Consider the following 13,341-nt stretch of genomic DNA (forward strand, 5'->3'; position numbering starts at 1 on the left):
TATGCAGGCAAGCTACTTTGTTGTGATTGATCAATTAGTATTAGCAGATTTGTAAAAGGGATAAAATCTTTTTGTTTTTTAAATTAATGTTTATGCTGTCATCAAATATATCACTCTGTACAGAATTTCAAATAACTTGTTTGCTGCAATGGTGAATTGGCAAATTGGAGTTTAGTTTAGTTTGCTATTCATAATATTCGCTGTTAGTTGTTATGTCATTTAGTTATGTGTTTACAATATTTTATAATTTATTTTTTTACTTTTTGATTTAAAAAGAAAAATCACCTTGTACCGCACTTTTTCCTAACTCATAATGTAAAATCAAAGTTCAAGGTTATGTCATCTTTCTAGAGGAGTATAACTCATTGTCAATTCAGGAAGAAGATGTATATAACTGAACTTGTTACTGTTCATTTTTCTAACGTACATAGAAAAGTCGGAGATTTTTTTTCCTGGAATTAAGGTATAACCCTGTCGATCCATCAAAAAGTGCAAGAATTCAAAATTACACAAAACCAAGTGCAGAACTTTAGTACTAATAGTTGCCAATTCTTCAGTATTTTGTGGAAGCATACCACATTTTCGCTCCGCTTTCCCCCATTCCACACAAAGACTGACCCCTTCCAAATTTTTTTAATTCGTACATTAAGTTTATTCATTGAGATTCAATTTATTCAAATTCACCTTCCCTGTTTTGTGATCTATCAAGAGTGCATTATGTCTCCTATGTGTCCTTAGCATTCAATTGTATTTCTCTGAATTCAACAAAAAAAAAATAAATATGTTAATGCACTTTATGTAGTCCTATAAATTTTATGCAATTTTCTGTTATTAAGGTACAATAAAAACTTTTGTGTTTAATGTATAAGTCTTGGTTTTTAAAAGTTTGGCAACATTGTCGTGGAACGTTACCGCGTTCTTGCAGAAAGATTTTTCCTGTGGGAAGTAAAAAATTTTGCTTTTCTTTTCTGCAGAAATTTTCAAAAGATTTTACCTTTTCTTTAGAATCATATTGCTCATCTTAGTGAAAAAGAAATGCTTATGATTTTTCTATTCTCATTTGAAAATAATAAAAAATAAGGAATTATGAAGTAAAATTTTTTCTTTTGTTTTCTGTAAAAATTTTCTTTCTATTTTTCATGCAGTTATTATTACTGATTTCACATAGCTTTTAAAATCCGATGTTTTTAATACGATATTATTTATTGCAGCAACTGAATCTCTAAATGAAAACACAGGTTTAGTAACCCTTTTTTGAAGAGTTTCGCCTTCAATCTTTTTTTCGGTAGTTCAGGGCTGATTGTGCTCCAGAAAAAATCCAGATTTCCGGATTTTTCGCTAACAGTGATCCGGAAGTTTCCGGTCCAGATGTTTTAAAAAAATCATTGATCACAGAAGTTAACGGAAATCGAATTATCAAAGGTGGAACTTAAAAGCACAGTTTATTTTATTTGTTTGTAAGGGAGAGCCAGAGAGATACTTTATAAGCTTATATTCATGATTAATATTCATTTTTTATCAGTAAATAGTTGATATATCAGTAAATAGTATCAGTAAAAAATCATAAACTCAAGAAAGGAAGACATATTTGTAAATTTTAATTATACTTCTCCAGGTCATCATAGGTATGTGTAAATGGTATAGGTATGTGTAAAAATTTAAATATATTTTAAGTAAACTAAGAAATATTGAGAAAAAGGAAAAAACCTTGTTTAAATTTTTTTCGTTTTAAACTTTTTTCATTCTTTTTTTTTTAATTCAGGAAATTTTCTGGAATTCTGACTTGGACTCACAATCACCCCTATTAGTTACTGCTACAGATTTTCTGATTTTTTTTATATCTGTATTTTTAATGTGATGATGAATTATAAAATGCGGAAAAGGGAATAATTAGTGTATTTTCTTCCTTCAAAATGCGAGATTATTACCCATAATATTAGAATAAAAAATATTGCATATTCAATTAAAAATTATTATTTTATTTGATCCAATTTTAATTTATTTTTTGAAGTTGTCTCTTTTGTTACTTTAAATTAATAACATGTATATTTGTTATATTTAAAAGTATCTTGCAGGAAGATATTAGTATTTTAAAGAGGTATGTCACTGAAATCAAGAAAACTTTTACCACAGGGCACACTTCTAGTGATCCATTACTTAAACAAATATAATTTAATTTTTAGGAGATTCTTTATAAATTGATTACAATTACAAACTATTTAAATGAGAAGAAATATTTACATGTAAACAATTTGTTACTGGCATATTAATATTGTTTCTTTTTCTTGCAGGGCCTTGGTAATGTAGGATTGCATGTGATGCGATATCTACACAGAGCTGGCGGTCGATGTATTGGCGTCATGGAAGTCGATGGTAGTATTCTTAATCAAGATGGAATTGATCCTCGTGAATTAGAAGATTGGAAACTTGTAATTATGTTTCTCTGATATATTTATCTAAAAATAAGTATCAACATCAATATTTTAAAAAAAAATTCAATTTATCTCAATTTAAAATTGCATTCAGAAGTTCAGTCAGCGTTCAGTTAGGTAACAGAATGAGCGTTTTTTGTTTCGCTTGATAGACTTATTCAACATCTCTTAATATTACTGTCCTACTGATAGTCGCAATCAATGCCATTGAGGAAATTTGAGCCGGAATATATTAAAATTATTTAGTAAAACTGCAAAAAGAGAATAAGAATGTATCGAAGCAAACATACTTATGGTTTCGTTATTAAGCTTCTCATTTATTTTCTCTGTTATCACCTTGCACAAAAACTGCTATAACTTTGCAAATTATTGGAGTACAAATAAAAGTAAAGTATTTTTAGAGAGCTAAGAGTGCAGGAAATGTAAATTTATAATAAACTCACTTTCTAAAATTGTGCGGGCCAGATGGCTGAGCGGTTAGCGTGCTTGACTGTGAGACCAGTGACTACGGGTTCGAATCCTGCTCTGGGCATGGATGTTTCTTTCTATGTGTTGTCATCTGTTGTGTGTGAATGTGGCCCACCCTATGAATGAGTATTTGTGGCTGTGTGGCGTGGGTAATGTTGCTTGCCTCTGTGACTTAAGTTCACAGGCACCCACTGGCTAACGTTAAATGAGCAACACTTCCGGCATTTTCCAAGGTGAGGAACGATAGTTCAGCATCCGCCGTTACGGGGAAAAAAATTCTAAAATTGTGCCCAAAATTAAGTTTTTGCACTAATATGCGATGATTAGTTCATGATTAAAGTCCTAATTTAAATCACTTAATTATTATTTTTTTAAATCATTGATTTAAATTAACTATTTTTTTTAAAAATGATTAATTTTACAATATTTTTTATTCCATGTAAAAAAATATGTTTTTATGTCATATAATAAAGATCTTTAGGGTTTGATTTTTTTCTGATTTCATGGATAATATAATGAAATAAAAGTGGAATGTATTTATTTCAATGTACAATAAAAAAAATAAAAAAAGAATGGCAGGAAACTTTTGAACTATAATATCCCATTAGCTGCATGTAAAATAATTTTCTGCTAATAAGCGTATTTAAGGTAAATTTTTTAAAAGCTTATTGAATACGCATTTAGTGTATACCAAGAAAAGACTTGTTTTACCCACATTAACTTGCAATAATTTTGTTTTCAATTATTTTTTATTATCTAAACTAATTTATTCATTGAATTGGCAAATTCCTAATTTAAAATTCTTTAGTTAAGTTTTAAACAAAAGTAACCATGATTTTATATATTATAATACAGTTTATAATATAAAAGATAAGGCCATTCCATGAACATTAACTTTGCGGATATAAACAATGAAATCTCTATAATTAAGTATGTAACTTTTCATTGTTTAATCGTTTGCTGAGAGCTTACAAATTCAAAAATGAAGCAAATCAAATGTTTATTATATTACCTGATTTAAAACTGCATTGCTTAAAAAATACATTTCTGGTATATGTAAATAGCAGTCAATATGTTTCAAGCGCTTCAAAAATAGGCACCAATTCGCAATGAGAAGAAGCAAAGGTAATTTGAAGTAAAAACGTTAAGTTGCTTATAAAAAATAAAATTGAGAAACAAAACTAGAAAAACCACAGTAGCTGAGAGAGAAAAAAAAGATGAAAAACAGAATAAGAAAAGACTAATGTTGCAAGGTTTGCATTGACTGGATCATCTAATGTCATACCTGCCAAATCTCCTGTCTTTTAACGAAGACTCCTGTATTTTATGGCTATCTCCTGTTTACCCATATATTCTCATATTTCTCCTTATTTGTCACAGAAATTTTTTTTTAAAAAATGGTGATAAAATATCCGCTGATGGCAAATATACTTTTCTTATTCCTCAACAGAGGTTGCTACTGCCAGTACTGCAGTATGTTGAGTGTTTATAGTTGACGTAACTATAAATAATGATTTAAAAAATCTTATCCATATCCATATTTTTTACTTCGCTAAATGAAAGTTCTTATATTATTTTCACTTTTGAGTTTCTTTTTTTGACTTACATGATTATGCATGATGTATCAAAACATTACTCATAGCTTAAAAAATGTCGCTAGTAAAATCTCCATTATTTTATTTCTCCAATGTTGGCAGATATGCAATGTTTTCAACTATTTTAATTACATAGTTTTTAAAGTATGTGAAGTGTTTTAAATTCGTTTTATCAGACGCTTTGGTTTGTAAAAATAAGAATTAATTTAATTTTAAAAAATTAGATATCAAATGTTTTTTTTTTTTTAAATCAATTTTTGTTGATCCTGCTTCATAGAAAATATGGTTGTTTTATTAACATATTTGCTGTGTTTCAGGCCCATGGGACTATCAATGGTTTTCCAGGAGCAGAAGAGTACACCGGTGAAAGTCTCCTGTATGAACCGTGTGAAATTCTTATACCTTCTGCCATTGAAAAAGTCATCACAAAGAGCAACGCTCATAAATTGCAGTGCAAAGTAGGTATATTTTTTAATTTAACAAATTTTTTTCCTGTGTTCTAATGGTTTATTTTACTTGAACTTGTGTGACATTACTGTAAAAAGTGCTTAATTTTCTATCTTTTAAAAAGAGATTTTTCTCTGTGTTCCAAGAGTCATAGTAAACAGTACGCATTATAACGCTTGCATACTGTATACTATTACTCTTGAACACATTTGAAAAGTGTGATGACATCCAAATAAGGTGCACACGCCATCAAACTCAAAACAACACCCATTTGGCCAATGGGTAGGGGGCAAAAAAAGAAGAAAAAAAAACTTATGACCTTTTTAAAACGTGTTTCAGAGTTTTGATTTTTTTTAAAATCTGAATAGAAACAAAATATTTGTATTTTTTCTGTACTTTTGACAAATACAAAATCAAATATTCCACTTTCATTAAAAAAGTAGGATTATTTTAATTGAGGGGTGGCTGTTAGGGGTTACTTGGTCTACTTTCTATTTGCGCTTCTTGCCTAAATGATGATTATGTGACAATACGTTTCTACTTACAATATTTTTATTTGTTCCATATGAATTTTAAATCATTGCAATTTGAATTTTTCGACAGAAGTTATTTTAAAAAAAAATTCATGAAGTTTGTAATTTAAACTATTTACTACCAGGTAAAAAGTAAATTTAACTTTCTAAATTTTCGATTTGAATTTTTAATAAATCATCATGAGCCAATTCTAAAAAAGAATTACTGTGAATAAATTATTTTTTTTTGCCGTGTGGATTTTTTTCAATTGGCAAGATATGAGTTCAAGATAGTTTAACTTGTTTTGAAGCATTGACTTATGTCTTTATTTACAGATAATTGCAGAGGCTGCTAATGGACCTACAACTCCAGCGGCTGACAAAATTCTGATGGATCGTAACATTCTTGTCATCCCTGACTTATACATTAATGCAGGTGGTGTGACAGTCTCTTACTTTGAGTGGCTTAAAAATCTCAACCACGTGAGTTACGGCAGACTTCTTTTCAAGTATGAGAGGGACTCCAATTACCATTTGTTGGGTGAGTAATCATTTCTTTTTAACACCCATAAACAGAAATTTTGTGGCTTCTGGCTGACTGCAGTCAAACAAGTAGGCTATCCTACACTATCTGGATCTATTCATTAATACAAAATGTTAAATTATTGTATTGATCAAAAATGGCATAGCTTTTTCCATAAACTAACATTGAGATGAAGATGGTACCAACAGCCTTTATGTATTCTGATCTAAACTATTTTACTCTTCATTAAATCAATTGTCTAATTGCTTTTGTAATAATTTTTGAAGCATTTTCGTTGGAAATATCAAACATTATATTATTGTTTTTAAATAATATAAATAGTTTATATAATGTTGTAAAAATTTTTGTTTATTTTATGTTTTAAATGCAATTAAATTTTTTTATTAAATATGAATTTTTTTAACATTAGGTGTATACATATTTTTTTAACCTGATTTTGTTTTCTTTGACTAAAAATGTATTAGAGAAAACTATTTTTAGTAAGAAGCTTGTTAAGAAGATTGTATAAACTTTTGATATAAATCTTTATTTATTATTTAATTTCTGAAACTAGCATTGAAATTACATTCGTTTCTGTTTCTTATTCCTAATAAGTAGATGAATCGGAAGACTTGTGCACAGTTTACACACAGCCCTCAAAATTTCCCTCTGTTTCAGCAATTTCATGTTTAACTTCTGTTTAGTTTAGCGTTAGTTCCTTTTTAGAACCTTTAGTTCCTTTTATAGCCTTTTTTCAATATTTTAAAAAGCCAGATGAACCGGGAAAAATTTTAAATACTGGCTTTAACTTACATTAAACACTGCATTTAAAAGCTAAAATCTTATCTTAATTCAAGCTAAAATGGTAAATTGCAGCATGACTTAAGATTTCATAATACAGTACTTTGTTCAAGGAGTGCATTGTCAATCGTTCAAGCAATAAGTTTTTTGTTGTTAGCCCTGTGGCAGAATTTTTTTTGAAATATCTGCGGCAAAACTGTCAATCACTAATATCTTTCTGCAAGATAATGTTTTGACAATAACAAACATACATTTTACTAATTTTAAAAAACTGTGTTTATAAAAAAAAACTAATTTTTTTTAAATGAACTTGTGATAATTTTTTATTCTAATATTATGAGTTATATTCTTGCATTTTGTGGGGGGGGGTGCTCAAATTATTTCCTTTTCATTTTGTAAATAATCATCACAATAAAAAATAAATAAAAATCGTGTAATCCATTATCGAAAAAAACAATCAGCGTCGAAATTACACTAATTCAGTCATGTCAAAGATACGGCCCGCGGGCCACATCCGGCCCCCGGTTCGTATCAATACGGCCCACGATCGCGATGTGTCACAGAAAGAAGAATCGTGTTTTTTAGAGCTTTTAGACNAATAATTTTAATATCGTATAAAAAATATCGGATTTAAAAATAGAAATCAATAGCTGCCAAAAATTGGATGGAATCATTGCCTTAAAAAGTAAATACTTAAATGCCTGATTTGAATTTTCCATATTGTTTGAAATATATCGAGATATTTAAAAACCATGTGAAAATCAATATCAACTGTCAAAAATACAATCAAAACAATACATCAATTTACAATACTATCAGCCTAAAATAAACGCGTCAGAAAGTGATTATCTAACTGCGCGGTTCAAATATTACGTGTAACTTTCTGTAGGAAAAAAATAATAAAATTTTTTACTTTTCAAACGAAAAATCTTTCTGCGAGAACTCTGAAATGTTCTGCGACAATCTCGCCCTGTTGCGATTCTGCCATAGGGATTGTTAGTTTTAGTAAAAGTTTTTTTTAGTTGATAGTTTAAATAAAAATTTTAGGGGGAAATTGCAAAATTTGTTTCTTGATATTTCAGTAACTCAGTTTTGTGCAGAAATATTTCAGAACAGAAAATTTTTCACTCTTTTGATAGGATTGATACAAAATGTTGTTAGCAAGAAAATTTAAAGTTAGTAGAATTTACCATTTCTTTAAGATTCAGTACTTGTGGGAGATTATTTAATCTCATATTAAAATGTAGATTTAATTCTGTTCTTTGTAAAAACAAACTTTGTAGAATTTGTTGCCTGGGAAGGCAAAACAGGAGGAGTATCAGAATATTTTTTTATGAATTGTTATTGAAAAATATTTAATTAGTCACCCAAATCTGTTTTAAAACAATAGAATGATTTAGCATTTAGAAATTTTTAGGATTAAAAAAGCTGCTTATATAAATTTAGTCTAAAGAATATTTAAATATATTTTTATTTTAGTATTATTATTGTTGAACATCATTAACCATAAATCGCTTTGTGTTAAATATTGCTTTTCATGAAAGACATGTTTGGTCCCTTGAGTCAGCAATCACTTAACATGAAAGGAAACTGGGCACAACACAGATACGAAACATGTGAATTAAGTGCCAATTATTTATTTTGAGGAATGCTATTTCTTTGTTAGAAGTAATAAAATATATAAAGTAGTTAAATAAATTTATTAAAATTTTTAAGCTTATTTTAACTTATTTGGTACAAAATAGTATTGTTTAAGTACATAAATGTAGTACATAATATGTATTAATAGTGTTTAATAAATTGTTTTCATGAGGTATCAGATAAGATGAAATCTGGTTAACATAAATAATTATGATAGTTTTGCCAATTTTGCGTTACCGAGGTTTGGCTGTATTACGCTGTGCTGTAGTGCATTTTTGAGGTTGGAAGGCCTGTGTATGCGTAAAATAAAATTGATGTTAAGGTATCCAAACACTCTTCTAACTTTGTACATTAAGCTCTAGTTATCTCTCGTATTTTAGCTTGGGTTCAGAAATTGGTTGAAATAAAAAGGTATATTTATTGCAAGAGAAATTTTTATGGCTAATTGATGTATTTAAGTTTTACCTTTTGGAGATTGCTCTTAAGTATGCAAAAATGATATCATGAAATTCAAAGATATTCAGAGTGTTTCGTTCTATTCCTGTTACACTTAAAAAAATCTGACTTTAAAATTGCTGTAGCTTGTTATTTTTTATCAGTTATTTAAAATGTCTGTCTTAATTTCAGAGAGTGTTCAAGAGTCATTGGAGAGGAGGTTTGGAAAAGCGGGGGGACGCATCCCAATTGTCCCCAGTGAATCCTTTCAAAAGAAAATATCCGTAAGTAGAAGAGATCAGCATTTTAATCTATATGTTGAATCTATTTACTTGTATTTATTAGATTTGTTTCACTTAATTATAATAAATACTAATCTTCCATCATTATGGGGTATTCAACTGTATTAGTGTTTGGATATGATAGATGTATACCATAACATGAAATATGCAAGTATAAAGTTAAATTTTTTTTTCTCAAGTTTCTCTACCCTATTAAATTTTTGGAACTCTGAACTTTCATTGCTGGTTTGAACCATGCTAATAAGTATTTTTAAGTTAATTAAAAGGAAATTATTGTGTGCTGCCAGTTTGGAATTATCTCAATAAGTAAATGAGTAAACATCTAACCCTTGTCTCATAGCAGGTCAAAAGGAATATGACCCTTGTTTGTGCATATAAGGTCCCAAATATATACAAACACACTTAATTAAGAACGCATATAAGGAGACAAACACAATAAAAAATATTGATAATCGTCAGAGATCTTTCCTCTCGAAAGTCAGTAAACTGTCTGCTCATTCAAGGTTAATGCAGATCAAACCAACAAAATGTATGAACTGTGTGAAAATGAAACCACGCTCCACAAAAATTAAACATTACTGAATTAAATAGTAGCATTATCTTTTTATTGAATAAACTAAGATTTGATATTTGTTTGACAATCTCAGACTTGCCGACCTTCCGGATCGAACTTCTTATTTTCTACTTTTCCGGATTGAACACAATCTATGGATTTTTAAAATTTTTTTTTTGTTAAAAAGAAAAAAAACTTTACTAAAATTGGTTGATTTAAAAAATAAATTAAAAGAAAGCAAAAGACAGAACATTCCTGGATTCCATGGAACTCTACTGGATTTTGCTAATTTGTCCTGGGTTTTTCATATTTTAAAGAATTCCCTAAAATTGAATAAGTTTCTTAAAAAAATCTTTATTTAAATAGAATTTTTATACGGCTTGCTCTAATATTTAAATAAATATTACTATTACTGGGTGGCCACCCACCTGGAATTATCAGGGAATTTTTTTTATACTGGAAATATCAGGGAAATTTGGATAAAAACCTGGAAAATCAGGGAATTTTAAAGAAAAGCTGGAAATTTTTTCTTTGATAATTTTTTTAATTTCACTAATTTAAATTATTTACTAATTTTCTTAAGCTAAATTATTTCATCCATTATACCCACTTTTTTTTAAACGGAAATGTATCGCCAAACCGTTGAAATATCATCAACTTAGCGATACTTTGCTTGCATCAATATTTGCTCCATTACAGCTCTGTCAAACTAGAATACCACATAAAATTCTCCCACGGTTGCTAAACAAATGCCGAAACCTTAGACTGCTATGGGACTGTGCAATTTAGGAAAGATTCTGGTGGAGATAGAGATTAGGATATTAGCTTCTGTTTTTAAATTCTGTCCTTGGGCTGAATCCATTTATGGCTCAAGTTTGTTCCGATACTTTGGCGTAATTTCTTTTTTCTATTTTGACAAAATGCTTTTGTATTTTTAACTTTATAAAATTCTCCAAAAACCGTTGGTTATAATTTAATAATAATAGATTTTATATTGCACTCTTTTTCTGAAAGCTTTTCTACTCCCATTCAAGGAAAACTGTGAATTATTTTTTCTCAGCAAACCAACCAATCGCAAATTTTTTTTTACAATTGCTAACAGCAATGTTTGTCGATAAATTGTTACAATTGTTGCATTAATGCTAATTTTTTCTATTTCATTTTAACCTTTTATACCATATATTAAAAAAAAAAATTTGTAAGAACCAACTATATATTGATATTTCATTTTACTCTTTTGTTGGTCAATATATGATTTTTGATTCAAAATTTTGAACGAAAACATTTGAAAAATAAGTAAAAAATCTTGCCAAATTGTCAAAATAAATTATTTTTTTTAAGATATGTTAAAAAAAATAAGATTTTGAATAAAATATTTTATAATAAAGACACTTCTTGTACACAACCTACACTTTATAAGAAAAAAGAAACAAAAACCTGGAAATTTTAAGATTTTTATCTGGAAAACCTGGAAAAATCAGGGAAATTTGAAATCTGATTTGAGTGGCCACCCTGTATTATATAATGCTGCTGACCACCCAATCAGAACATTTGTTCTTGCAACCCAGAGCCCAAAGGTCAAGAAAACTGAGATGGGCGCAGTGGGCCTTGGCCCTCTATGGGCTGTTGCGCCACTGAGTTTAGTTTAGTATAGTGAAGCTAGCCTCATTTATAAAAATCTGTTTTAAACTTTTTTTGTTCGAAGAAGTTCCGTTTATTTTTATTCAGAACTCCCTTTTTAAATTAATTAAAAAATCTTAGTTATTTTTTATGAATTAAATGCCTATTACTATTCAAAATTGTAAGCAAAAGTAATACACAACATTTAAAGTATATTTAATGCCAATCATGACTGGAAAATATTGCAGTTTATCTATTTTGATGCCTTTAAAAATGCTTAACTTCCCTATGTGTAAAATATTTAGTTTGTTATGCAACAATTCTCATGAAATTTATATTTCGCAAAGTCTACTGGATTTTTTCTTATTTGTGTTAGCAGCTATGAAAATGAATTGTATATGAGAACAGTTTTCCTATAATTTGTTTTAAAAATTAGGTTGTTTAATAAGATTCAATTTTATTTTTTCCACTGTTAGGGTGCCTCAGAAAAGGACATAGTGCATTCAGGTCTCGATTATACCATGGAGAGATCTGCAAGGGTATGATTTCTACTATTTTTTATGCACTACTTTATTTATTAGCCATCTGTTTCATTTTAGTTATGTATTCTTTATGTTTACTTTTCGTTTCCATTTACTTTTTCTTTGTTCTAAATTTTACTATAGTTCCAGAGTTTTTCTCTAAATTAATATTTAATAAATCTGCTTTAATCTTCTGAAAAGATCTCCTGACTAACTTTATTAAACTTTGCAAACTTATAACGTTCATGTCTCTGATGGTTTTGTTTGGAGGAGGGGGAAAAGTTATTTTGAGATAAAATAAAGCATTGGAAATAAAACTTCTGAATCGTTTATCTTATCCAGTCAATAATTGTTTGTATTTGCTGCACAATGCTATTATTATTCTTAGGGTTTGAGAATTGTATTTCCTACTATTACTTCACCTATATCTTGTTCAAATTTCTATTCAATCTTTAATAAAATACTTTTTACTCATCCACTCAACTTCAAATACATTTTTATTTAAACTTGAAGTGGGTGACACTTGATGTTAATATATTTCACTTATTAATTCATTCATTAAATTTAATGAATGAATTTTTAGTTTTATATGGGAGAAATAATTGTAATTTGATAAAAAGTAAATACAATAAAATTTTTCTTTGTTTACCTAAGTAGGGAATGACTTTAAAATTGTTTTTATACTACTTTTTTTTATTAAGATGATTAAATTGTTTTTCTTCCTCAGGCAATCATGCGAACAGCCATGAAATACAATCTCGGCCTGGACCTCCGAACCGCCGCTTACGTCAACTCCATCGAGAAGATTTACGCCACCTACAGAGAAGCTGGATTAACCTTTACCTAAGTAGTGTCCTTATTAAACGCTGTGTTGATTTTTTGTTTGATTATTTTTTAAAAAAGCATTTTAGTAACAAATTTATTCTGTTGTCGTTGGTGTATCCTTGCCATTAAAAAGTTTTTACCAGTGTCTTATGACAGTCTTCCATTATTCCACTCTTGTGAAGTCCTTGCAATTTTTTTATTAAATGTGATTCTTTGTTGCTTATTTACACTCTTAAGCATTTTAACTCTAGGTAAAGTTGTATTGAATTTTTGATTGAACAATTTTTGTTTGCAAAGGGAAGTTTAGAAAAAGATCTGTATGGAGGGTCACAGGGAATTCAAATTTGTTTGCTTTGTGCAGAAGAAGTTTTTGCTATGCTTTTATACCCGCTGTATGCATGATATCGTAAGTTTATGGCTTCTCTAATTGTAATTAATGGTAAGAATAATACTTCATGTGTGACACTCATTACAAGGTGTCTATCATCCTGAAAGTCTGAAATTTGAAAAAGAATCACCTTAATCCCCAAAAAGTTAGGAAATGTTTTCTTTTCGTGAGTTTACGGAAGTAAAAATGATTTGTTATGAGCTTAGTGCAATTCGTGAGTCATAATAATGCCGTATTGAAAATGTCGGAATTTGAAAAACTAGTTAGAATTAGCTAAA

General features: G+C 28.9%; 1 protein-coding gene across 1 annotated transcript; it reads left to right on the plus strand.

Annotated features, from left to right (window-relative positions):
• Window positions 1-12,825, plus strand: LOC139426357 (glutamate dehydrogenase, mitochondrial-like). The gene is made up of 6 exons (XM_071184822.1): window positions 1-2,429; window positions 4,813-4,953; window positions 5,791-5,995; window positions 9,047-9,138; window positions 11,806-11,868; window positions 12,578-12,825. The coding sequence occupies exons 1-6, from the start codon at window positions 2,319-2,321 to the stop codon at window positions 12,695-12,697; spliced, it is 732 nt and encodes a 243-aa protein (XP_071040923.1). The 5' UTR covers window positions 1-2,318; the 3' UTR covers window positions 12,698-12,825.
• The last annotated feature ends 516 nt before the right edge of the window (window positions 12,826-13,341 follow it).

Source organism: Parasteatoda tepidariorum, chromosome 9 (genome assembly GCF_043381705.1).
Source record: "Parasteatoda tepidariorum isolate YZ-2023 chromosome 9, CAS_Ptep_4.0, whole genome shotgun sequence".
Lineage (NCBI taxonomy): Eukaryota > Metazoa > Arthropoda > Arachnida > Araneae > Theridiidae > Parasteatoda > Parasteatoda tepidariorum.